This window comes from Mycetomoellerius zeteki, unplaced genomic scaffold (genome assembly GCF_001594055.1).
Source record: "Mycetomoellerius zeteki isolate Tzet28-1 unplaced genomic scaffold, Tzet1.0 scaffold133, whole genome shotgun sequence".
Taxonomy (NCBI): Eukaryota; Metazoa; Arthropoda; class Insecta; order Hymenoptera; family Formicidae; genus Mycetomoellerius; species Mycetomoellerius zeteki.
Window position 1 is genome coordinate 301,869 of NW_017256266.1, and position 26,503 is coordinate 328,371.

The 26,503-nt window shown below is 35.5% G+C and overlaps 1 protein-coding gene across 1 annotated transcript in view; it reads right to left on the minus strand.

Annotated features, from left to right (window-relative positions):
• Nucleotides 1–26,503, minus strand: part of E23 (ABC transporter G family member E23) — a 149,662-nt gene that overhangs the window by 120,595 nt on the left and 2,564 nt on the right. Inside the window, exon 2 of the mRNA XM_018461862.1 lies at nt 20,984–21,970. Coding sequence (XP_018317364.1) covers nt 20,984–21,096 — 113 coding nt within the window. The 5' untranslated portion in view covers nt 21,097–21,970. The remainder of the gene's footprint in view (nt 1–20,983; nt 21,971–26,503) is intronic.

Below are 26,503 nucleotides of genomic sequence, written 5' to 3' on the forward strand. Positions count from 1 at the left end.
ACATTTCGAACAAAATCTTCATTAAAAAGTTTATAAATAAAATAATTAAAATAATAAATTAAATATATTTTTTTCTTTTTTCGTGATTTCCTGCGAAACAAAGCAAAAAGAAGCATATGTCTATAGGACTTTTTTTCTTAGTTTTTTACTCCTCTACACGCTCCCGAAGTTTTGCCATTTAATTTGGAAACACCCTGTATATATATAGTCACATGAAGTTTTCGTCTTGAATTTGTGCGAGAAATCACCTCTTAAAATCTTTTGGAGTATTTAGTATCCACCCTGTATACTACGTGTCTAGTAAACGTGCTCTAATGCAACGTAGCATATAAAACAGACACGCGTACGAGACGCAATGCAAACAGAGTTGCCTCCCGGTCCGTCTGGAGACTCTGGTTTTTCGCAGGTGCACCGTAGTCCGGTCCAGGACAAAAATGCGATATTGCCGTCAGGTTGACGCGGAGCAATGGAATATTGGCCGCGCTACCGGAGTCAGAGCTCGCTCGTGCATTAACATATTTAATATGTCGCGAGTGCATACGCGCGTGTATTGCGCAGCGCGTGCAACCTCGCGCTCGTCTCGCGCGTTTTATATATGTATATACGCACGCATATAGCAGCGCGTGCGCGGCACTATGCACTCGATCGAGTCATTGACCCGCGTATAAAACACGCACACGTAGGCGTCGCATCGCCGCCACCGTGCGAGCGAGTGAACAAACGAACGCGCGCACGTTCTCTCGTCTAACGACGATGACGACGATGACGACGTTGACGACGTTGACGACGTTGACGACGTTGACGACGTTGACGACGACGATGATGATAGTGGAATTGACGATCTCGAAGATGGTGTAGCGATGGGTGCAACGGCGAGTGCAGTACTTGTAGCGTTGCACAATGTGCGGTGTCGTCGCTCGCGGGGATTGTGCGCTCCTCGTTATTATCGTTGACGGGGAGACACGAGAGCCGTGAAAATGCGTTGGGAAACTTCCAGCATGCAGCCGGCTGCGGAACTCGTCGAGATATACAGTTCTACGCGTTGACGACGATGACGACAAGTCGCTTTCACGCGTCTGCACTCGTCGGATTTGTTTGAGGGACTCTACGAATTCAGAGGGATGAAAAGGAGTCCTTTTTCGCACATTTTTCGACGCATTTTATTATACCGGGAAGAAATTCTTTTTCATTGATATTATGAAATATTATTATGAAAAGCAGCGAGTAATTTGTACGAAGTTTTATACTGGAATTTTGTGTAGATAAGGTTTATCTCTTTTTTATCTTTCTTAAGAAAATAAAATGACAATGAAACATATGAATTCGGTAAAGTCCATATCAGACTAGAGATTGAGATTAAGATTGAGATTTAGATCGAAATTAACCAATCAGAAGAAACAAAAACAATATCAGGTTTAGTTAACTTTTTTTGATTAGTCAAATTCAATCTCAATTTCAATCTCGATCTTTAGTCTATTTAGATACGAGCATAAGACAATAAAATAAATTGGAACAAGCGCAAAAAATGAGTAAAAGGATTCAAAATACAAATTTTTTGAAGATCATTCAAATACATTTTCAATCAAAATCAATTATTTTATATTTTTTTGGTACCATCACTTTTTTAAATTAGACATGTAAAAAAAATTTATTCGATCCATATCCATTGAAATTTCATACTAAAGAAATTTAGATATACCTTTAGGTATGTATTAAATTTATTTATTCACTCTATAAATTCATTTCCACTTGATCGAACAATCCATAAATAAAATATCTGATAGTATACACAATCTGTATATCAATACAGGCATTGGTAAAGAATTTAAATTTTGTTATAATGAGGATTTGGCTCTCTGTCCGTTATAATGAAATTTGAATGCAGTTCAGGACGAAAATAGAAAACGGGTCAACCAAATGTTTCGTGCATGTTACAAAATTGTGTATTAACTAGCGCCACGTGTCAACCCAGGCTACGTTCCTAAACGGTAAATAATGAAAATTGGAAAAATCAAAGTTCAATGGCTCGGTTAAGATGATTTCACGATAATGTCCGATAGTTTAAATTATGGCATTCAAGAGGGTCGAAAAAATCCACAGTTATAGGAATATGAACAAGAATTGTACGTAGAAGATGCGTCATAATTAGGCGAGAAACCGCAAAGATCTCTTATTGCGACGACATCGCGCAATCGGTCGACTAAGAAAAGAGTGGGTACCAATTATCGTTGTTATACAACTAATTAGAAGCCAGAGTAACTCGAAACTCGACGATGCCGCCGTGTTGTCAATCGCGTTTGCCGGCGATAGTGCGTTTCCAGATAAAATGGTTCCCAACGAACGCAGTCTAGCTGGAGATTTTTCATGACGCGAATAGTCAGTGGAGCAAGAGAAACGCTATCTATAATCCTCATTACGACAGATAGCGTATATATTCTTCGCGAAAACGCGTGCGATTAAGAAATTGCGCAGCAGGGTTAACCGCGATGGCTTTAATTGGCGGTTAACGTAATGCTGCGGTGACAAAGGTACACCTCTTACAAGCCCGCTCGCTCATAACGTAATCACCTTGACGCGCGTATATGAAACGTCTGATGCCTGGAATCTTGTGTACACAAAACGACTAAAGTTTAAACTGCGCAGTTTGGTATAAAATCTTTTATATTTCTAGTGTTTAAGTCAAACAGCTTGAGTAACATATCTAATTCAGTCTTAAATTTCCACTCTTAAACAGAGTCAAATTCGATAAATTCAATGTTACAATTTAACAAAACTACATCAATTTCGAGTCTCCATGTTTTAGTTACATGGACCTCTATCCCAAGCGAAAAATTAAAAAAAATAATTGAAATAATGAAGTTGAATACATGTTATGTTACAAATATTTCAAACGCTTAAATAAATTACTTCGGCCCAGTGCACGTAATTCTTCTGCTAACACTATAATTATAATCTTTCTACACTACAGATACACACAATCTTTCTAGTACCAAATTTTATATTCTAACGAATATTTTCAGCAGCATTCTTTGAAGATTCAGTCCTATAAAAAAAAACATAAAAACGGGAACATATCGTCGCTTGACTGAAAAGCGATAGCGAGATCGCACTCATCGTCGAATTTGAATCGTCATCGCTTGGTAACGCGTGTGCTGCAATCGCGACGCATGGGGTCAGCCAACCACGACACCCGAAGGCCCCGCTGACCAGTGCAGTGGCGCAGACCGCGCGAAGGGCCCATAAAAAGTAGGAGAAAAGGGAGGTGTAAGGAGAGAGAAAGAGAGAGAGAGAGAGAGAGAGAGAGAGAGGGAGAGAGAAACCCGCAGGACCCACTTGAAACGGCTGCGAAGGACCGTAGTTGTTGACTCGCTGACTGACTAAACTAATGACATCGTTACTGACTGGCCTGGCCTTATGCTTCCCTCTCCATCTGCTCCAACTCTCCCTCTTTCGATGCTCTCCCCCGTCGCGTCGTCCCGCTATCGCATCACCTCCTCCACCTCTCATCCCTCTCCACCTTCTGCTCTTCCCTACTACATGCACCTTCTCGGTCGCAATCCGCATCGCGCGGACATCGATGCACCGATGCGCACTCTCACGCGCGCGCGTAGCGCGTTCGCGCACATTCACGCAGCCGCGCATTGAGCACAGACTGCCTGCGCTCACTGGTCGAGTTCAACGATCTCTCGGATCGCACCGTCTCGCTTTATCTCGCCCCGGTCGATCCGCGTGGTCTTCCTCTCTCTCTCTTTCTCACCCTCTCTTTTTCTCTCTCACACCGAGTATCGCCACGTCTCTCGCGCCCCCTCGTAACCAACCCGACACTTCGTATCTCGTTTTGTCTCTTCCTGCCTCTCGTCCTTTCCTCTGTCCTCCTTTCCTCCTTTTCTCCCACCTATAGATTCCTCCTGCTTCTGTCCTCTCCCCCCTTGCCGTCTTTTGCCGCACGTTCCCTCCTCCGTCGCTACTCTCGCGGTTGCACTTCGTTGCTCTCTCTCTCTCTCTCTCCCTCCCTCTCTGTTTCCCGCACCGACGACAATACCGAGCGCAACGGTTCCGAGCAGCAATGCGGACGACGCAGATGCACGCATTGGACTGTACAACGTTGGACGTTAATGGACTAGCGCGAGAGGAAAAGAGAGTGCACCGATCGGTATGTGAGCGGATTGCTGGTGTTACAGATGACTCGTTACGTTAGGCGATAATACGTAAATTGCATACAGACACGGCTATGTTTGGCCCAACTGGTTACAGAATTATTCCATAATAAAAAGAAGAACAGACAGAAGTTTAAAATCTTTATAAAATGTCCACATTTCTACCAATGTAGATTAACTTTAATTTAGGTCTCTTTTATTCTTTACCTGTTTTTAATGTTCAGAAACAAAAAAAAGATAGAAATAAGTGAGGTTAAAAAATCATGAAATCGGAGAGAAAATCAATTTGAAAAATTTGTTTAAGTGATTAAAGAGATAATTGTGAATAAGACTCCATATATATAGCATTGAAACATGAAATTTATAAGTTACATGTGTTGTTTTCATCTTATAATTAATAAACCGTTTCACAAGAATGGAAAGCACATTTCGATATTTTACATTTTATTTTAATTAGCATTATAGTAGATTCAATTTTTATATTGCTTCTTTGCCGCTAATAATATCAATAGATATGTACCAAATATTATAGTTAAGAACTTATACTTTAAGATTAGATTATTTAAAGATCCGATGTGTTTTCGAGACACACAATTTAGCATACCTATTTTAGCACACCTCACGTATTTGCATTTTCTCGATATACATATTTAATAATATTTATATATTTTTTGTTTCCTACTATATTGTATTTAATATAAATATATATATATATGTATATAGAAAATACATATATCAAAAAATGAAAATGAAAATACTTCAATGTTTAGTAGATAATAAATTACATCGTATTACGATAGATTTCATCTGATAATTATAAATAAAAAAGAATTCTCAGGAGTACGTCGATGCGATCTCAACGCGACTCGCTATGCGATGCGTGTTTGCTTGCATTTACACGCGCACGCTGCAAGCAAGCAGCACGCATACACGCGCGCGCACGGATACCGCCGAGAGTGAGAGTTCTACGAGATACGCACTCTACTCGTTGACACAGCGTGTCTTTTGTGTATACACGCTCCAACTCCTACATCGTGCGCTCGCGCCACGGAGTGTGCGTGCATATACAAGTGTGTGAGACGAGCAAATGCGAACATGTGTAAACGTCGAAGACTTGGTCGCATTTGCAAACGATGCGGGTACAATGTACCGAACGCAATTCAGCATCGTTCTCTACATCCGGTACATCGGTACGGTTCGATTACACCTGCTGGCAAGTAATATCACATGCCTGGATGGCCTGGACCGATTCCGTTTTCATAAGAAAAATTCGGAACGATTTCAAGAACTACGCTTCGTCAGTTGGATATGAGTCTGATCATTATATTGCGCTCGCGCGCGCGATTAAACCTGATTTAATTAAATTTGATAAAATTAAGAAACTGAATTCCGAAAATAATAATATATATACATATATACATATCGCCTCATTTCGTTACAATGACATAATTAAAAAAACAAAATTAATTTTCCAGAAAATAAATTTAAATGTTTTGAATAAAGATTATACAGAAATAAAAGTATGTTTTTTCTTTATACAATTCTCCTTCCTTTTTTGTAAACAACTTAAAAATAACAAATTTTTTAATTATGTTGTTGTAGCAAATGAATGCTATGACAATAAATATAAGCAAATAAAAGAATGTTTGTATATGTACATATCTGAAGAAATAGCGCTCTTATTTCTAAAGCTTTTATCTTAAAAGCTAATGTAATTTTTTCGAGGTCACGAGTTATAATTTAAACATCACTTTCTGTAGTGCCAAATCTGAACTCGAACCAAAATTACGCTCGACTTCGATCGTCGCACGAAAGCTCTGAATATGGAACTAAAAATATATAGAAATCGCGTTTGTACGTTTCGTCGTACTACATAGCCAGCACGAAATCCTATAAAATTACATCGAAATTACGCCGATTCTCAATCCCCGCCTTCAACGAACGCGTATCGCGAGACACGCCACGAAAATCGCATCCGGCGAAAGTGTGACGGAATTGAGGTAGGCGCGTCAATTACGGCGCATCATGAGAAAATCACCACCGTAAGTACGTGACACGGACGAAGCAACATAGTCAGAATTGACCCCCGCGCTTAAAGGTCAGTGCGACGCGGTAGTAACGACTCGATGACCCGCCATGATTGTACATATATTGCCCATCTTATCAAACGGCGCGCCGTCGACATTAAATTCTATCATTTCTTCATCCCTTCACCTCCCCTACTTTCGACCTCACCCTCGCTCTTCAACGTCGGACTCGCCGATGACGAGGATCTCTCAAGACCAAACGTGATGATCGTTGAATAATCTACGCGACAGAAAGCACTTTGTTCGAATTTAGCATATTGATAAAATAACGCCTGTATTAAAATATAAAATAAATTTATGTGTATAAGTATAAATATTTCTACCCCTTATTTTTTAGTCATTATTCGAAAGATTTTTCTTTTTAGAAAAAATTGATTGGAAAATTTATAAATTTATTTAAAAGGCCTCGGTGGTCTAATGACTCAGGACGCTCGTACGGAATACAAGAGATTCGGGTTCGACTCCTGGCCGAGGTAATATTTTTCGCAATAAGTTTAATTACAGTTTTTCAGCATATTAATATCTTTGAAATATGATGCCTGATTGAGCATCGAAATTATTAGAATTTAATTTAATTCGCGAAATTACTACAGTGGTTTAATTGTGTTTAGTCCGAAAATATTTCGGTGCACAGTTCGTTAGACTACAATTGTGGTATATATGTCAAGTACATATATATCATATTTAGTGATTCAAGATTGAATTATTTAAAAAGCATTTTAAGATCTAGCTTCGTATAGGGCTCTTATTTATCGGTTGTGTCTCTCACATACGCAGTCTAAAAATGATATTATTATAAATTTATTTTATTTTATAATTTTTTACTTGAAATTAAGCGATTAAGTCAAGTAAATCAAGAATCTGTTAAACTTTTACATTTTTAATAGTTTTTAATAGTATTTGCAATTAAATTATTGAAATTCTGAAGTTTCATTACTGAAATGAGCACACGAAATACTTTACACAACCGCTAATCGATATTTCCCTGTAAATAGTATTTATAGTATAACTTTTTTATCTCTTCTCAATTGGATTGTAATTTTAATTGTTTCACTTTTAATAATTTAACGTTACAAATAGTGGCCACTTATTTAGAATTCATTATATGTACATAAGTGATCCAAAGTGCGATAGTATTACGTACAGATGTTTAATACAGTTATAACAGAATTAATAATGCTTGTTGGTAGAAAATTCTTTGTTATACACGCAATCTGCTGAATGGTATTTTAGGAAATGTCAATAAAATGGAAGATTGTGTCCTTTTGGTCGACAGACCGAATATTCCTTAATCACTTATTTTGGCCGGTTGGTGCAGATTTATCGGAGAAAAATAGATTTGTCTTTTACGGAATGCATCTACATCGCCTTAAGAACAGACTCGGAGTCTAATGAGTTTGCGACCGATCGTATCTTTGCCCTCGTAAACAAAAGTTTTACGATCGGTACGCCTACAACGTGCATCATCGACACGACTTTTAATAGATTCTGTCGGCGCGGCTGCAATAATCGTGTCAGCAAGAATGTTTATTGCCTCCAGCTGGACAGCTTTTTAAGAACTGGTCGGTGAACACCGTGCCACACAGAGACGTATCCCAACCTCGGAATTCTAAATCGAAAGTTCCTCTCATATCTTTAACATGGACGCATTAAAAAATGATGATTGAAACTTAACGATATCCGATAATTCTCGCGCCGTTTTGATTTTTACGTTTATTTCTCTGAGAAAATATTTGAAATATTGTTTTTGTAACTATCATTCTATAACATGAAATTTCTGGTTGTCACAAATATTAAGGAGGTTTTCGCGTTTGATGAAATATAAGACAAGTCTATAATATATATGTAATACAAAAGTTAATAATATCAATAATATCTAGAAAAAATTTCATTGACTTTTATCGTACCATTTTGAAGATATTTAATTCTAAATTTATAGAATTTTACATTACAAGTTGAAGGTATAACCTTATTCTGTAGTTATTCTTTTTTAAATTGAGACACTTGCGTGTAAGACAGCAATTTAAAAATTGTTATAATTATAAAGTAAACACTTAAGTTCATTCTCGTAAAGTTTCATTTAAACTGGCCATACAGTTTACAAGAAATTTATGTTCTTCAATGAAAAAAGCTAGAATATATGTCAAATGGACGATGTGTATACATCAAATGAGCATCTTACAACTTTTATTTTATCATTTTGAAAATGTTTAGTAACATATAAAATTAACAATAATTATTTATAATGGTATAAAATATTGTTAGTAATCTTTTTATTCCATTACTTTAATTATTTTACATATTATTATGAATAAACCATCTACTGACAAGAAAGTAGCGCGAGAATCTCCTTAAGGTAAGTAAACGTTAATGTACATTCATCTTTAGTAAATAAGATATTAGTTTTTTAAAACCTTTTATATCGAAAAAAAACTACATACTCTCTAAATCTGAATCAGTGAATAATCACTGATATCAGTGCCAAGTATGCCACTGGGTAATTAGTAACTATCCATTGATTCAGATTTAGAGAGTATTGAAAATTTTATATTAAATGTTTGAGAATGCGCAACTACACACACAAAATAAATTAAGATTGCAATCCTTCAGTGTTTGTCATTTAACATTACATCGTTTTGAATTAGATTATTTTACATCATTTATATTTCTTCAAATCACATTGATTTTACTCACTGAAACGATCGTAGCTACGTTTTGAATTTAATCATAATAATCTGAATTTAACTAAACTCCCTCTCTCTCTTCTGTCGAGAGATCAGAGGAACAGTAATTGCACACCCCTCTTTGTTTTCGGCTCAACGAAGAACGCAACGGGCAAAGTGTTTGATCTTCCGTCGCAGACGCAGAGGAGGAGGTTGCGCACGGCTATCAACGATCGCGAGAAAATAATCGCATTCTCGAGAGCGGCACCTCGGCGGTACCGCTGCATAATATGCGTCTCGGCGTGCGTCGTCGTCGGGCTCTAAGGCTATTTCTGTACGAGCACGGAGCAGTCTCCGGCGCGCAAGAGCAGATACTGACAAGGGTGAACTAGTCGACTGTCTCCCATCCGAAAGAATTGCAATCTCAACGCTATAGACGCAGAGATAGATAGATAGATAGACAATTTACTATCGTTCTAGAGCTAGCCGTGCCCTCTAAGAACAAACAAATTAAAATAAACACAGAGAACAAAGAAAATTTGTAAAAGAAAATCAGTTACGAAGAAAAATAATTAATTTAGCAACAATAAAATGAAATAAAAAATAGAACACAAAATATAATGAGTACAAAATTAAAGAAAATTAGGTTACAAAAAAGGAAACGAGAGAGCGAAAGGAAAGGAGAAAGAGATAAAGAAAAGGGTAAGAAAGGAGAAAACTTTATACATGAATTAATTGATAAAAATAAAATAAAATTTCAAATTGACGGCATCAATATTTAAGTCTTTAAATCGTTAAACTGCCAGCTTTATAAAGATCGATTGCGTGTCACGTCATAGTGGCGAACATCCACACTTTGCAAACCTCAAAGTCCGTTTAATCTGTTTAACAACGACGATGTAAAGGCACAAATCGTACCATTGTTTCAGCAAGGAGCGACTCAAAGCAAATAGCATTGTGCGGCACTTCGTATTGAAACGCGTTGCGTGTATCGGAGCGAAGAAACTGGGACGGCAACAAGAGCGATAACAAAGGAGCCACTGCAACGCGTTCGCAACCGTATAATATAGATATAGAGTGTTGCGGAGAGTTATCCCGTTATTTTTTTCAGCCTAAAAAATAATAAGATTATTTTTTAGGCGCTGAAAAAAATCTTAACTTGAAAGTGATTTTCTTTTAATAAAAACATAATTTTCGACAAACTTCTATTACAAATTGTTATGGGCGATCAAGAATCAAACCTTAAAATGTTTAAAGTACAGTGAACAGAATCTAGTCTCTTATTTATTTTAGATTAATTCTACTTGGCACATATGTATAGTTTTAAATTGCAGTCTAATTGAAAATTAGCTTGTGAAATAAGATAGCGTGCAATTAATTTTATGCAAAAGAAATATAGCAATTTTTTGGTTAAAGATTTCATGATTGAAAGAAAAATGATACTTCTGTTACACCTTGTACGTAATGTATATTTGTTTACGATGTGGACGAGTGTATAGATACACAAGTGAGAATAGGTGATTAACCGTTATCTCTTCCCCATATTTTTTCACATATGCTTGTAAAAAACACACACATACACACTGTCTTTCTCTCTCTTCCCCTTTCCTTCCTTTTTTATAAATACATGTATTATATTTTGTTATTATATAAAAATATTTCATATAATATCGTATATTCAAATATTTTTATATACAACATTATATTTTATCGTAAATTTTTCTGATTAGAATTTCAAGAGAAAATTAGAAATAAAAATTTCCCAATAGTGTATTTTATTTCATATTAAATATTACTATTATTTATTACAGTTCCCTTGTTAGGAAAACAAGCGAACACGCTGCATCTGTAAATTCATTGCAACAAGCACAAAGCCGCCTTTGTTATTCACCCAATGCCGGCTGCCAAATATGTCTCTTGCTGTAACCGTAATCGCGGCACATGATCGGTAATGAGTATGCCCGGTAAAATTGGCCACTAAATCTAAAGTACATAACAGCGGTGCTTCTTTCAATTCGGCTTATGGACTGCACTCTCGTGTTTAACAGTCGGGAACGTGATTTCCGGCCCAGTCGTTCAGTTCATACGGAACGTCCTTGGCTCTCTCTCTCTCTCTCTCTCTCTCTCTCTCTCTCTTTCATTTTTTGCGAACGTGAAATGGAAGAGGATACGTCGCTCGTGTAACAACGCGATAGATAATAAGCGAGTCTCCGAGAGCCGTTCCTCGCGTGAGGTAGGTCAGCGTTACGCTCGCTAGGTTATCCCTGGCATCTCGTATTTCTCGAACGAAACAGGATTGATTTAAATTCCTTCTCATGAAAACACTCACGGATTTTACTGGAGCAAAGTCTTCAAGAACGGGACTGCATTTACAATTGGAATAGATAAAGATGTATCACGATCGTATTATCACGACTTTTATAAATATAGATTGATTTAATACAGTTGTTTTGATCCATGCAGAAATCCGCACAATAATATAATACATAATTTATTATCAATTAATCCTATTATGGGTAAAAAGCTGTTCTCTTTAATTTATATTATTTTTATATATTTTATATATTTTAGTTATAATAAAAAATATCTACTTCTCCCGTAATTATTCTAAAATAATTGCGTTTAATAACGCAACTTATTTTCCTTGAAAGTTTTGAATATATATTTCTTCTTTCTTTGTGGTTACCTACTCACGTGGGTTTCTGTACTTTACATAAGAAAGAAAACAAAAGCTAAGTTAATGGAAAATACGCGGTTCGTAGTTGAAGCTACAGCTATGATGCTGTTTTTACTTCTAAAGAAAAAAGAAAAAAAACTCAAAAGTGTTTCACCATCTTTCTCGTTATGTACGTCAAGGTGACGTATTGCGTCTAAATACCGGCGTAGCGGCATAATGAATCTCGTCGGAATTTCTCACATTATAGTGTACAACCTCGTAAGCGATGCGATTTTGTGATGCAGCGAGTGTACGTAGGAACACCCTATTACTCGCGTGACCCCACCGGGGACGAATTATTAACCATAAATTCGTACCACGACCGCACTCGGACGTCCCTCCAAATAAGAAGTACATCGGGCAGAAGAGGCAACCTCCGGCTCGCCCCCCGCTCCGCTTCGTACTGCGTGGGGTCATGCGGCTTGTCTTAAACCGTGGCACATTTGCATTCCTCTCGGAGTCGACCTCAGACATTCGTGTGCTCCGCAGGCAAGGTCAAAACGGCTATTCTCCCTATCGCGCTCATCGCAGATAGTTCTCGATAACGGGCAGTTTGTACGGTCTCTGCATTCATTCTTATATATACAATACATTGTCGAGAGAGAGAGAGAGATATATAGATATATCAAGGATACGCGATATAGAGATTACGTTTGTTTTTTGTACATTTTTTAAGTTTCTGCACTTTTTGTCTGTTCCATAATTTTTGTGAAAACGATAATAATCTTTGAATAGAAGAATGAATTTGCAGTCGCTATGATAAACATGCAATATCATGCCGTTAGAACTTGTTTTATATATCTACCGCGGATTAATATTATCGAGTCAATTGTTATTACAAAAAGAAATAATATTGTTATTTGTTAGGAAGTATACTGCGCGTATTTTTTAATAAAAGCAGCCAATGTAATATTGAAGAATTATCTAATATAAAAACAGAATTAATGAGTTTAATATAAATTTTTTCATTTTGTGATTATAAATAAAAAAATAAAATTAAATCGTGCACTTCAACCATTTTTTATTTATACGTTCGTAAAAAAAATATATATATATGTATAATGCACAACCTCTCAGTCGTAAATAATTGTGCAAGAATAGTTCTATTATTAATCTTTATAAAAATTTAATCTTGTTCGATCGAGATAATCAAATTCTCAGAAAACTAGTTCAAACCGTTTGCAATTATAGAATCCCTCGATTGAAATCGTTTATTTAGGAGGAATGAAATGTGTATAACGCAATTGTAACTTGTCACTTCCTTTAATTGCTTAATGCACTAAAATCGCCGCCTTATTCATCATCCGAAAGTTGGCCTTGATACCATCCCATTTCCCCTTTCCCAATTCAGCTGTCTCTTTCTCTATCTCCCTCTAGGAGTAGCCGATTTAGGAAGGGAACGCCTCGCACTCGCGCCCGCTGCCTTTCTACGGAAGAACGAGTATACCCAGAACGAGACATACAGTAGAGCGAGTCGCGTGAGGCAGGTCAGCGACGTCGGCTCGCGACGAGGGGAGCGCTTCGTTTTAAACGGGCTTGATCAAGCCATTCGCATTCCTCGTAGTTCATGCGTTCGCCTCGCCCGCCGCCTGCCTGGCAGATTCGTCCTTCGTATCCGTGCGACGCGATGCGACGCGACGCGACGCGACGCGACGCGACGCGACGCGACGCGGTGCAGCACGGTACACCTCATGCTGAACGAGCCTGATATAAGCGCGTTAAGGCCTATGCTGTAGGCGGCGGAATAGGGATGCTTATTTCAACACTGATTTCGTATCGGGACACTTTGTTCCCGATACACAAAATGTTTCTAATATTTCAATCCCGATATATCAGTATGCACTTATACTTTTTACCGTCGATACTTCTGCCTCGATGACAACGTAAAGTATGTTTTCTTTTAGTTAAGTAGCATGGACGTAGCCAAGGGGAGGCAGGAGGGGCCATGGTCCCCCCCTGAAATCTTAAAAAATAATTACAAAAAAATTACACATTTACAAATTATGGCTTAATGAGTTTTCAGAAAAAATTCATTTTGAAAAATAAAAAAGAATTGGAGAAAAAGTTATAGAAAAATTTTCTGAGAATCCCAGACGGCTAGTGTTATAAAAGTTTTTCCAGTTTAAAGAATCAGTTTACAATTTTAAGAAAAAAATTAAGTAAATTAGATATGTGATTTTGTAATTTACCTATTAGTAATTAATTAAAAATATTATAACATAAAACAAAATAAGTCCATTAGTTTATATCATTCGACCACTCTCCCTCCCTCTCCGGGTTCAAAAATCTTAACTTTAATTTGAGTTCATCTAAACACACATTCTTGGCTACGCCTATGTTAACTAATGTACACTTTTAGAACTTAAAGTAAAATAGACACATGTTTGATATTTGGTGAAAACAATAAACAAATTCTCGTACAATCTAGTTCAGGTATAAACAACAAATCTACGATATCAGTAAGTGCATTCCTTTTGATGACACAAGTTGACACAAGTATCGTTCTATCTATGTTACTGAATGCCACGAAAGATAGAATAATGCTAGTGTTTGACACTTGTATCATTAAATGGAAAGCACCCAGTATCTAAAAGTTAAAGAACGTCATGGATGGCATTTATATTTGATAGTAAAAAAATGCATAGCTTCTATGTATGCACTTGCAATGTTTCGATTGTAATAGTAGAAAATTTTTGGAACTGACAATTTTCATTATCGGTATTTTATTTTTGTTCTTATTAATGATAAATGAATTTGAAAGTTAGTCCTAAATAGAATAAACATAGAACATCATATATGTAGCGCCCTTGACACGGTGACTAAAAACATGAGAAATTTTTTACGAATGATAATTGAAAAATCCTGCACAATTTACGTGAATCATAAACTAATGATAAGACTGAAAATTTAGTTCACAATTTTAATTTGAAGTGCTCAAAAACCATGGCATAAAAAGTGGCTGATACTATATATATGCAAATCAAAACAATTTTTCGTTAATGAAAATATCGCGCGGAAAAAAAGTTAAAAAAGATAACAGAAAAAAATAAAAAAATGTAACAAGAGAGAAGATTAAAGAAAATAGCACTGTTGTAAATAATTCAGAATAAAAATGTCGTCCATTGCAAGTCAGGTCACTTCTTAATCAATGAAATCTGCAATTCGTTTTTTTTTTGACACGATGATTACAAGAGAGGTCACGATTTCTTGACAACGGAACGCGACACGGTAGAGCACGTATATACGCGTCATCATTTCGCGGCAAATTGCACACGAAGCTGATAGGTCATTCAAGGACACACGTAGCTGCGAAGGCGAATAGAGCATTTTTCTAGTCTATTGATTGCATCTCTACCAAATATAGGGTAATATTCAATCTGCTTAATGACGCGGCCTGCACCGTCCTCGATTTCATCTTACCGTCATGCACAGTGACGGTGAGATACAGTAGGCCGTTTCCCTTTTTTCCTCCTTCCTTTTTTTCGTTCCACTTCTGTACTTAAGCAAAATACTCTCATTGTTCTTTACGCAGGAGTGAACCCGTCTCTTCAGTGTGCCAAGAAACTACGAACCCGATAACCGGCTTACGCTGATGTTACTTGCGCGTTTGCCGTCATTCTCTTCCAAGAAAACGAAAACTCTTTAATCGGACAAAATATCGAAATAAAATAGTCTATCGTCACATTAAAGTTGTAAAAGGAATATTATTGCGATCTATATACAATAATAAATTTTTATATTTGAATAAAAGGCGTCTATTTATCTATAAAAAAATTTTTATACTTGTTAAAAATACGTGATTATATAATATTTTTATAGATACTAAGAAGAGCAACTATCAAAATATTAATAATTATTGCACAACTCATGAGATTTTAAATTGACAAAAGATCAAAAAAATAAATAAAATAAATAATAAGAAATAGTGTAATAAAAAATCAATAATGAAGAAGAAATAAGTATAACAGATAATACTTTTCAGGCTTTCACAGGAATTTTCTTCAGATGACAAATACATTTTTTTAATGTAATGGGAAAAATTTAGCTTGTGCTTCTTATATAATTCACATTAATTTAACTTCAATATTTAAATAAACTTTTGAAGAACTCAAATAGCATCATAACATCGTAAGAAATTATACCTAACATATTACGGTATAAAGGATATTTTATATTCAGCTCTTTTTCTTCCAGTACGATTCATTGATCGCGGAAATCGATATTCGTTGCAAATCGCGAATGCCACATCATTTATGGGATAGACACAAATTAATATTAATGCATGACGCATGTTGGCAATCGTAGACATAGTATTTATGTTTAACGACGTAATAAGATTTGTTTCGCGCATCACAAATTTTATTTCTTTGTATTTTCATCAATGACATTATCTTAAAATTTTAGCGATTTTTATAGCATTATATTGATCTCATGTATACGAAAGATATACATACCTAAATATACCTATATTCATTCTAAATATTTTTATTTTCGAAGTTTGCGTTCACAAAAATTTTATCGTATTCAATTATCCATGTGTCAGATTTTCTTGAAACCGCTTGGAATATTTAACACAGTTTTCTTTTAAAATATAAATTATTGATTAAATCAAATTGTTGATCACCTAAAACAATTTGCAAGATGTCATGGGAGTAGAAGGCATCTACATGGAAGTCTTGCCTCCTTTCGAACAGAACAATCAATGATCATCTCCATGAATAGAAAGAAAGGAGATCGTGTTTTGAATGCAACATTGTAAAAACAACATCGGGAGAAATCCACTTATCGGGAGACTTTTATGGCGTCTGCTGCTGCGGCGAAATGTCGTAGATTTCGAAGTAGCTATGCGAATTTCTCGCTCTCGCGCAAACCGCAACATGCGAGCTCGATTACTTCACGGAGAGAAATAAGTATGTGTGTGTCTGCCATAAATATATAAAAAAGAAAACTCTTTTACCTAGTCTCCTAAAAGTCTGTCGTACATAGTCTTTTACTTCGAGTTTATCCTATATAAATGTAATACTTGAAATACCGACTGTTATTCTATCTTAAATTGTTGTATATTCTCAGTCTTTCTCAATGTACTCTTCGTTTTTCTCAATATTTTTTACTTTACCCTTGCGATGCTTTCTATGCGATCTCGCAAGTGTACTTACATATTTACATCTGAATACTTCAATATATTTATATCTGAATACTTCAATATCGTATCTTTGATTTTTCAAATACACACTGTTAAATTCATAATATCAAATTATATCAAATTTGAGTTATTTTTAATCATTTATATAGATCGTTACTGTTCTTATTCAGTTAATTTAATTAAAACAATAAGTTAAATAATTTAACTCAAGAAAAAATTAAATTTGACTGAAGTTCATTATTTACTAAATGCATACGTCAATATGGATGTTATTTACTTTGAAACTAACTATAGAAATGGATTGATTTACATTTTGACATGCATATAGAAGTTCTTCTTCCTAAGACCACTATTTGGATTTCCAATCTACTACGAAGGGTCATAGTACCATGCGGCAAAGAAGGACCCAGCGATAACCTCCTCGGGGAGCAGAGGCTTCGATTGTTTACAATTCTTATGGTATCGTATCAATTTAAAGTAAATACTCAAAGAGGCTTTAACCCTTTCGTATAATTCACAACGGCCTTAAGTTTTGTAACTTAATCACACAGAAGGAACAATAAGCTTCTCAAATAAGACAGGGACTGAGTTGCTCTAATTATTCCTTTAATACCTAACAGTGTAGATTTTATATTTGCAAAAAGGAATGGCTAAGTAAAAATTAGTAATCACAAATACATATTAAACGTCGAATATTATCAAATATTCCTATTTGTGTATACGACAGTCATTTACGACTTTACGATAATGATACGCATGATTCATGTCACGAAGAAGGGGTCCCAGAATGCCGATCTTGCATCCTTTTTAACGCGAAACGTCTCGACCCAGAAGGAATCACATCGGCATATAAGAAACACTCGAGAGTACAGCGCTAATAGGCCGAGATTAGAAAATCGGCACGAGAGGAATAAGAAAACGCCCGTCTCTCGGGCCAGAGGAAGAGAGAGGGGAAGGAAGGGATCTCTGCCGGTTTGAGAGGTGGCGAATGCGATTGCGATTGCATAGAGAGCGGTATCGCGAGAGAGGCGCACGAGAGTGCACCCTAGCCAGTGGGTCACGCATGGGAAACTGGAACGGTTTCATCTCCAGGCGGAAGACTCGATTTTTCTCCACGGGAGAAACTACCGATTTTTCTTTCGATCGAGCGTTTCTAGGTTACAAGTAAATAAGAGCGCGCCGCTCGCATGCGTCGCAAGGAACGGTCTGGTCTCCCTATTTTCGCTCCGCGACATAATTTTCGCCGACGACGAGGTAGTGCCGCGAATCCTCTCGTGCATCACGTTTCTTTCGTTTTCTAAAAAATAGAAAGAAAAAGCAAAAGCCTGTACTCCGAAATCTGGTTTTTTTCTTCGATCTGATATCAATTTCTTTGGAACAAGAAAAAGACGCGTGACTACATACTCCGAATTAAATATAACAAATAAATTAAATATAAATATAACGAATATAAATATTAAACGAATTAAATATAAAGATAACGAATTAAATATAACAAATAAATTAAATATAACAAATACAGTAATCATTCAAATGTATAGATGAATAATCAAATATTATTGTGACAATCGTTTCGTAGCTTTCATACGTTTTATCTTATGTTTACGAATTATTCACAAACGCGAAAATTCATCGCTATAGAGAGGATTAAGCACTTTATCGTCGTATTTGCGTGTCTGCGAATGTGTCCGAAATGCGGATATAACGCGCTCGTGGCAACATTCGTACGAGTTTTACGCCGATATAAAAATATCTCTGAATGGTGCGCGGGCTAAAGTATTTTTTTAGATAGCGTGCACATTATCTCGCGAGCGTCTTATAGGAGATTCGTCGATCGTCAGTCAAATTTTATGATCAATGATATCTACACGAATCGTGAGGTATATTATTTATACACGGGCGTGTCACTGATCTGAAGGAGCGCAGCCGCGATAAGTCTCGCCGGTTACTGTTATCAGTTAATATATAAGTAACAATAACGAAATCATATCAATGGAAAGAGGAAACGGAGCGAGAGAGAAAAGGAGAGGAAAAGACGAAGGTGCGACGTGTAGCGCGGTCAGCACACTTTTCTCGTAAAAATCATAAAGCTCATAATAGCGCGGCGAATCGATTAGTTCCGGCATAAATCTCCCGATCTCGACACACCGCGCAAACACACCGCTTGAAACGCGTCGCGCGTATTCGCATGTAGCCAAACGCTTCTACCTGTGAGATACCTACTCCCTTATGCGAGAAGTGACATTCGCGCGGCGGAAAAAGAAACCGCTTAATAGAAAATCAAACCGACGGTCGTCCCGCGAACCGATAACTGTACGCTCAAAGTGCATGGGTTATCCTGTATACAGAGCGATAAACCTGCTTTTTCAACACATCGAGAGACTTTTAATTGTAGAAAAAACGCTATTTCACGCGCTCGCGGCGAGCTTTTAGTCTTTATACAATATTATACATAAGTAATTGCATATTTCTTTAAAAAACTTATTCGGAATCTTTATTTTAAGAAATCAGCTGTTTGATTTTCAAATTTAAATGTAGTCTTTAATTAGGTTTTAAATTAATTAACATCGATTCGTGACGTCCATATTTTAATAACATGAATTTTCAAGCGATTGAATTACTGCTTTTGATTACACTTGAAAACATATATATCGCTATTTTGTGCTTAAATCTATCAGATATTAAATAATTACATGACATATTTACGACTAATACTCATATATTTATATGAGGGAGTTATTAGATAATTAATACAATTTTATATAAATAAGAAACAAAGGGAGCAGACTATTTTGTAGTTAAACATGCGTTTTAAATTTGTTTTCAAAAAATATGAACTATAAGAATGTATAAAAGAACACAAAGTGTGTTCATAGTTATCGTTCGGCTAAAGTTATTATCCGGAATCTCTCTCGTCGCCCAGAGACAATATCTATCGCTCGCCTATATTTAAATTCGCGTAAAACTATGTCACTTAAATTCGGAGCTTACCGTATCTTTCTTACGCGCAGTACCAAGTGTCCTAGATCTACTGTATATTAGCTTGGAACAAAAGTTCGTAGCGCTACTTTATTTGTATCATGTCTATAAATTTTTATAAAATGTTTGGCGATTATAACATTCGGTAGAGCAAAGTTTTAATTTCAAAATCTGTTTCTCTATTTGCAATACGATAACTTTTTTAATCAGAGTTATAAGCAATCAAAGTCAAAATGCTCCTTTATTAATTCGCAATAACTCAGTAACAAAAAATGTTTGGAATATTTAAAAAAAATGATTTTGTAGGAAAAGCTTTCACTTTAAGCTTTCACATTAGAAAGCAAAAAATGTTCGCAAGTTTTTTTTTGGGCACGTGACAGGCTCACAAAGTAAAAAGAAAATTTTCTTATTTTGTCTAACTTATAATTTTCTATATATATGTATAAAAAAAATTACCGCACTTGCAGAAACTCGAAAGCTATAGTAATCTTTCGAAAGATTTTAAACTTTAAATCCTTTACTTCGTTTAAATTTCGTTTATTTTTGGCAAAGTTACAACTATTTAAATTTTAAAGTTCGTAGCGCTATGAACTTTGGTTTCAACCTAATATTTCCATGAGGTTATTAATAAATTCGAGAATGAAAAATTAATTTAATAAACTAGTTGGGACTTACATCATTTAATTTTCATATTTTACAAATATCTAATTCTTATAGACTTTAAAATCATTAATTCTCTCTCTTACATTTTAAAACCATCTTTTATATTTAAAGTATCTTGAAAATTTGCGCAATGCAAACAAGACACAAGGAAAGTTGTACAAGGAAATCAGTACTTCATTTTTAAAATTTCGATATAACTGAGTTTTAAGAGCCTAAGGAGTCTCGATATATTTAAAACAAAATTCTGGCAATTATAAATAAACGAAATTAAATACGTGATGCCAACTTTACAGTTTTTGTTATACATAAAGTTGTCAATAATCTTTTTTTATTTCAATCAGAATCGTTTTAAATGAAATAATACTTTATTGACAGAACTCTTACTTATGTAAAATTAAAAGTAATCCAAGAAAATATCAGACTCAAAAAAGAATTTAATTCATAATGAGAAAGTTCCTACTCAAGAACTGAAAAACTGTCAGAAATCTTTTAGTCTTATTTTTTCAAATATTTGAAGTGGAAATGAAGGTGAAAATAGGAAGAAAAAGCGTGAATAGTCAACTGGCTCTTCTTACCTGGGAGCATTGATGACCGGCCGGCCCATTGCCCGTTGCTGGCGCTTCTCGTTGACGGGAAGGCGCAGATAATCCTGGTCGCCAAGGAGGAACAGATCCTTTGAAATAATCATGTCCACCGCGGTGGCTGCTGATTAACAGCTGGCCGCCTCTCCGGTTCGGTCTCCTAAATGGGCGATCCGCCGCTTCGGCAACGTGGCACGTAGACGTTGTGGCCGTCACACACGAGTTAATTAGAGCCTCACTTTCCCGGCACCGCAAGTCACGTTCATCGATGATCAGAACGAACCTGCTACTCGGCACGGACGCGCACTTGACGCCGATGTTAGCATCCTCGCGAACTTCGCGGTAATGGAGCGATTTGCGGAAATCGTCGCGACGATAAAATCACACGTTGCACGACTATCAGGTGAGAATGCAGAGATGGATGAAACGAAACGAATCCAAACGGTGAAGGTGAATGATCTAATGACTGCGATTGGATCTTGAACTATGCTATCGTCGATTTTAACGTCTAAGTGTGCGATTCTTTGTGATTGTGCGTTTTCCTTTCCACGGAGTCGATCAGTCTGAGGCACGACGACCGAGTTCGATCGCTCGAGGAGCACGGATCGCGGGATTCTGAGCACTGAGAACGTCCGCGCGATCGTTTCGTTGGATCGCGATAGTCTCTTCGAGAAGGGGTCTTTTCCCGGCCGGATCGAGAAAGCTCTTGAGTCGGCTCTGACAGAGCCGATCGGTCTTCGGAGATCGGAACTTTAAGTCCAACTCTTTTTCGTCGTACAACGTGTTACATCGCACGCTGGATTCCGTGGATATACATTAAAGGATCGATGCGATAGTTTTTCGATGTCGAGCTTCTTGAGAAAACGAATGTGTTCGAGCGAATATGGGTCGCAAAGTTTCGCGCACAGAGATCGAGAAATATTTTTCTCAACTTGCTACCTTTCTTCGTTCAATGCAATCATAAATGGACGTTGTTTTCTTCTGGAACATAAAGTAAGAAACACATACATCAAACTTTGTCTGTAAAGAATGTTACGTATTTGTATAAATGTTACAACTAAAATTCGTTAATGTTATTAAATTCCCATCTATGATTTGCGGTATAAAGTTTATTATTGAAAAACGAATTTGCATGTGACATGTCATTTAGCTTTGCATTGAAATAATAAAAAAGCATTCTTACAAATATTAGAAATGGAATTAATCTTTATATATCTTATATTTAATTTCGCATTTACTATAAAAAATTTCTAATTAAACTAGTTATTGATAAGATCGCAATCTGAACTTAGAAAAACGTGCACTAAATAAATAAATTATATTACCTTCATATCTTATGAATAATTCAATATTATTTTGCATATTTTTTAGAAATAAAAATAGTATTAAAATAAATTAGATGAAAATACACAGAATGCATTTTTGAAGATCCGTTTATATATTTATATAATAAATTTTCCTCAAAACCGTAACAAATATAAAATAATTTCTGGATTTTAAATGTTCATATATGTACACGTATCTTTGTGTTTAGATCTATTCTAAAATTATTTAAAACGATTATGGAAGCGTAGTAATACCAAATCCGGTCTAGCAATGCAAAAATAGACTTTTATTATTTTATTCCCTTCTACAAACATCGCATTAAATATCACAAAAAACTGAAAGCATTGCGCTGAAATAATCAAAAATATTATGCGATTTACTATAAGACACATTCGCATTTTTTATTGAAAATCTTGCGTTCCCCAAAAAAATGGTGATATATATATATATTATATATATAAAAATCACGTTACACATCGTGTCGAATATAGTTATAGTTACGCACGACAGAATACTATACATACATATCTCGTTTAATTTACTGTTAACAACGCTCGTATTAATTAAATCCAGCCAAAGATCATTTGAGAAATAGAACACGATGTCACCGACCTACACCGTTTCACACTCGACATATTGCTTGCAAGAACTTATTTTGTATTTGCATTAATTTTCGCATGCCAACTGGTCACCAATTAGTCATGGGTAAACGAGTCGCTCGAATTCGAGTATTAACGAAGGTTTTGACAAGTGTCTCTAATCTAATACCTTGTTCAGCAATCGAAAATCGTCGCGGTTGGGAACCATGATTCAGTCGAAATGCGTTTGTTTCGTCGATCATTGCCGCTTTTCTACGCAACTTAATTACTTTAGAGCACGATACGCGCAATATGATCTAATTATGACATTACAAACGTAACATACATGCGTAGAACACGAAACATTTTCTCCTTCAACGTAAACTAGGATTACACAGCTAAGTATCTGGATATAGACAGTTTATTTAATTTAATTCTTTGATAAACATTGGTTGTCAAATTTAACAATTTTTTTATTATTCTTCTACAAAGATGATTACTACAACTAAATAATTACAAATAATTATATTCCTTTGGAAAAATTCTTAAGATCATTCTCTTTTACAATATTAATTTATACACTATAAAAAATTAACATTTTATTTTTTACAGTGTAATATTACAAAAAGTATTTATTAATAGAGATATATGTATATATATATTTTTTTTAATGTATATTATTTCTAATATAAAAGAAAAAATTAATATAAAATATAGTACATTTATGAGAAAGAGAAGAAAACTATAAAAATAATATCGTGAAAATCCATTATAATAATGTATAGATATTAATGACGCAATATTCTTCGTAACCCAATTATGATATTCTAATATTTAGGTGCTATTCTCATATAATGAACCAAATATAGATGCAGTTATTGAATTGAAAATTTGATTTTAACATCAATTTCTTATAACAATTCTGTTCTGTTATACTTATGTAGAATGAAATTATAATGTTCGTAATGATAAATCTTACAATCCAAAGTTTTAATGTAATATATATATATACACATATAACTACACGTATAGCGTGATACATATGCGCTTAACACGATAAAGTCACTACGGGCTTATCGAACAATTATCTCTTGTACAGAACATTTCATTAAATATTATACCAGTGCAACTGTGATTACATCATGCAAACGTAATGTAATCCAATAAAATTATACAATTTTAACATTAACGTTAGTATTGTTATCGTTTTCCTTATTTATATAAGTTACATAAAGTTTCTTTCGATATCTGTTGACCCAATTAATGATATTCTTTCACAATAGTGTAATGGAATTTTGTTGAGCGTTATTCGTGATGATCCTGGCGAACATCTGTGTTTTATTTCAGTGATGTCCCCAATATTTCATCGGGAAGAATTTGAGAAATCGTCATGAGATCGTAAATTTTAAATGCTGTTATACAATTTCTTTGGACTTGAGGACGTGAGAAAAATCGCGTATAAACTCGTCCCAATCCGCCCGATTAGAATGTACGACTTGCGCTATTGGAATCGTTCCAAAGTCAATTTGTTCCTTTCGACGCTAAAGTCGGCGCTAATTGTTCTCTCGTAACTTGAAACTTATGCCGACAACGATCATTAACGGACGCGATGAAACACGCACGATGATAAGATCAAGGTTCAGGGCTGCCACGGTTGTTTTGCGAAGTCACACTTACATTATGGACGCAATGATTTATGCGAGAGCCTTCTCAGCCTCGCTCGGTTTAGGGTAGTTCATCGCGTGCGGACAAACAAATTACGAAATTGTACGTGCCAGTCAACGGTCGGTAACTGAATGACAAAAGATCACGTCACGTTACTCGCGGCATTAGCAAAGTAATCGAGTGATACCGATGCAAATTCGAAGTTGTCGAGACGAGAGACTACTCTTCAACGCAAAAAACGCTAGACACGCGACTTGCATTAATCTTCTCCGGAATTGACAATAGATCTATTGGATTATTTTTATCAAAGCAGACTTAATATTATTTTTTTTACAAGTCACGTCATTTTGGTTCCTTGAAGTTAATTAGTGCCTTTTTAATTAACACGAATTAATTGGGTTTTACAGACAACGTTAGTAGCTGTGTTAAAAATTTCGACGTTAGCTCCGAAAAATTAATCGATTTGCGATTAACATCACGACGTTAATTTCGATGATTTCACGATGACGAAGGTCGACGTACCGTGAGAACAGTGAGCGCAACCTTGATCGTCTCATTGAATGTCGCGTAATTTTACGTTACACCGTGAGGAAATGATAATTCTAGGGGTATTAACGCACGGTACAAGTTGCAAGTTGCAACGTTGGTAAGTGTAACTCGTTTGACATAGGCAACGAGGACATTTATTTCCCTGACCTGCAACGTGTCTGTCAGGCATATATACAATAAATTCTCGTTACAAAACCGAGAGAAGCTCTTTCGAGCAATCGGAGTGATGAAAATATCACATAAAATTGTGAAATTTCTAAGATATGAAATGTTACATATTTATCACATAGATATGACTTTATACATACACTATTTTAGTTTACCCAATGACATACATTTCTAAATAAACGTATTTTCTTTTTTTAACGAATTTCTATATTTTATTCGCAAAAACAGTCTCTTTCTCTTTCTCTCTCTCTCTCACACACACACACACACACACACACACACACACACACACACACACACACACACACACACAAATATTTTTTCTAATAAAACAGTAAACAGAGCTTGGCAATTAAAACTATACAAAAAATACAGATCACTTCTAAATCTATATAATACTTACTTATGTATCTACCATATATAATACCATAATTATAAAAAATTTATAATATATTTAATTTTTGGAGGACAAAAGCGTTTTGACTTGTATGCGATAAATAAAATTTTACTTTCACTGTAATAAATTAGAATAAAAATTTATGTTTTCAGTTTCATTCTACGCGTGTTCGGTAATGATTTTATTTTAAAATGTCACAACATTTTTCTGGTGCAACCTTTGTCAATTTCTTTCCAAATAAGAATATTTATATTCCTTTTAAATGAAAACTTAAGAGTTCTAGATTTTACTTAAAAAAGTGACAAAGAAATAATAAAAATTATATAGATGATTATTAAAATTATTCCTAATTCATCTTACATTAGAGTAAATTACAAAATAACTACATAATCCTAATATATTTAATATAAAGTGTCACAGATCTTTTTGACAGGCAAATAAACTGGAACTCTTTTTGATACCTAGCAATTGTTATTCCCAATTTTTCTTAATAAATCTTGCACTATAAATATCTATATATTCACAGATATAAAATAATTAAAATAAATATATAAATTTAAATTTTACTGTCTCTATTTCTTACAATAATTTTACTCCCGAAAAGGCTCTCTTCTTGTTGGAGTTCAGGTCAACCGGCTGATCCGGTCAGTCCGATACCGCTGGACGGTCGTTCGTTCGATGCGGAAAAGATGACTGACCCGATTCTTTTTTTCCTCTTTCTGCGACGTCACTTCTTCACTGGTCCGACGTCCGGCGTCGTGCGAATAATTACCAAATTCAACGGGTGCGGCACACGTACCTCGTGAATCTCGTCGACGGATTTACCGGCGG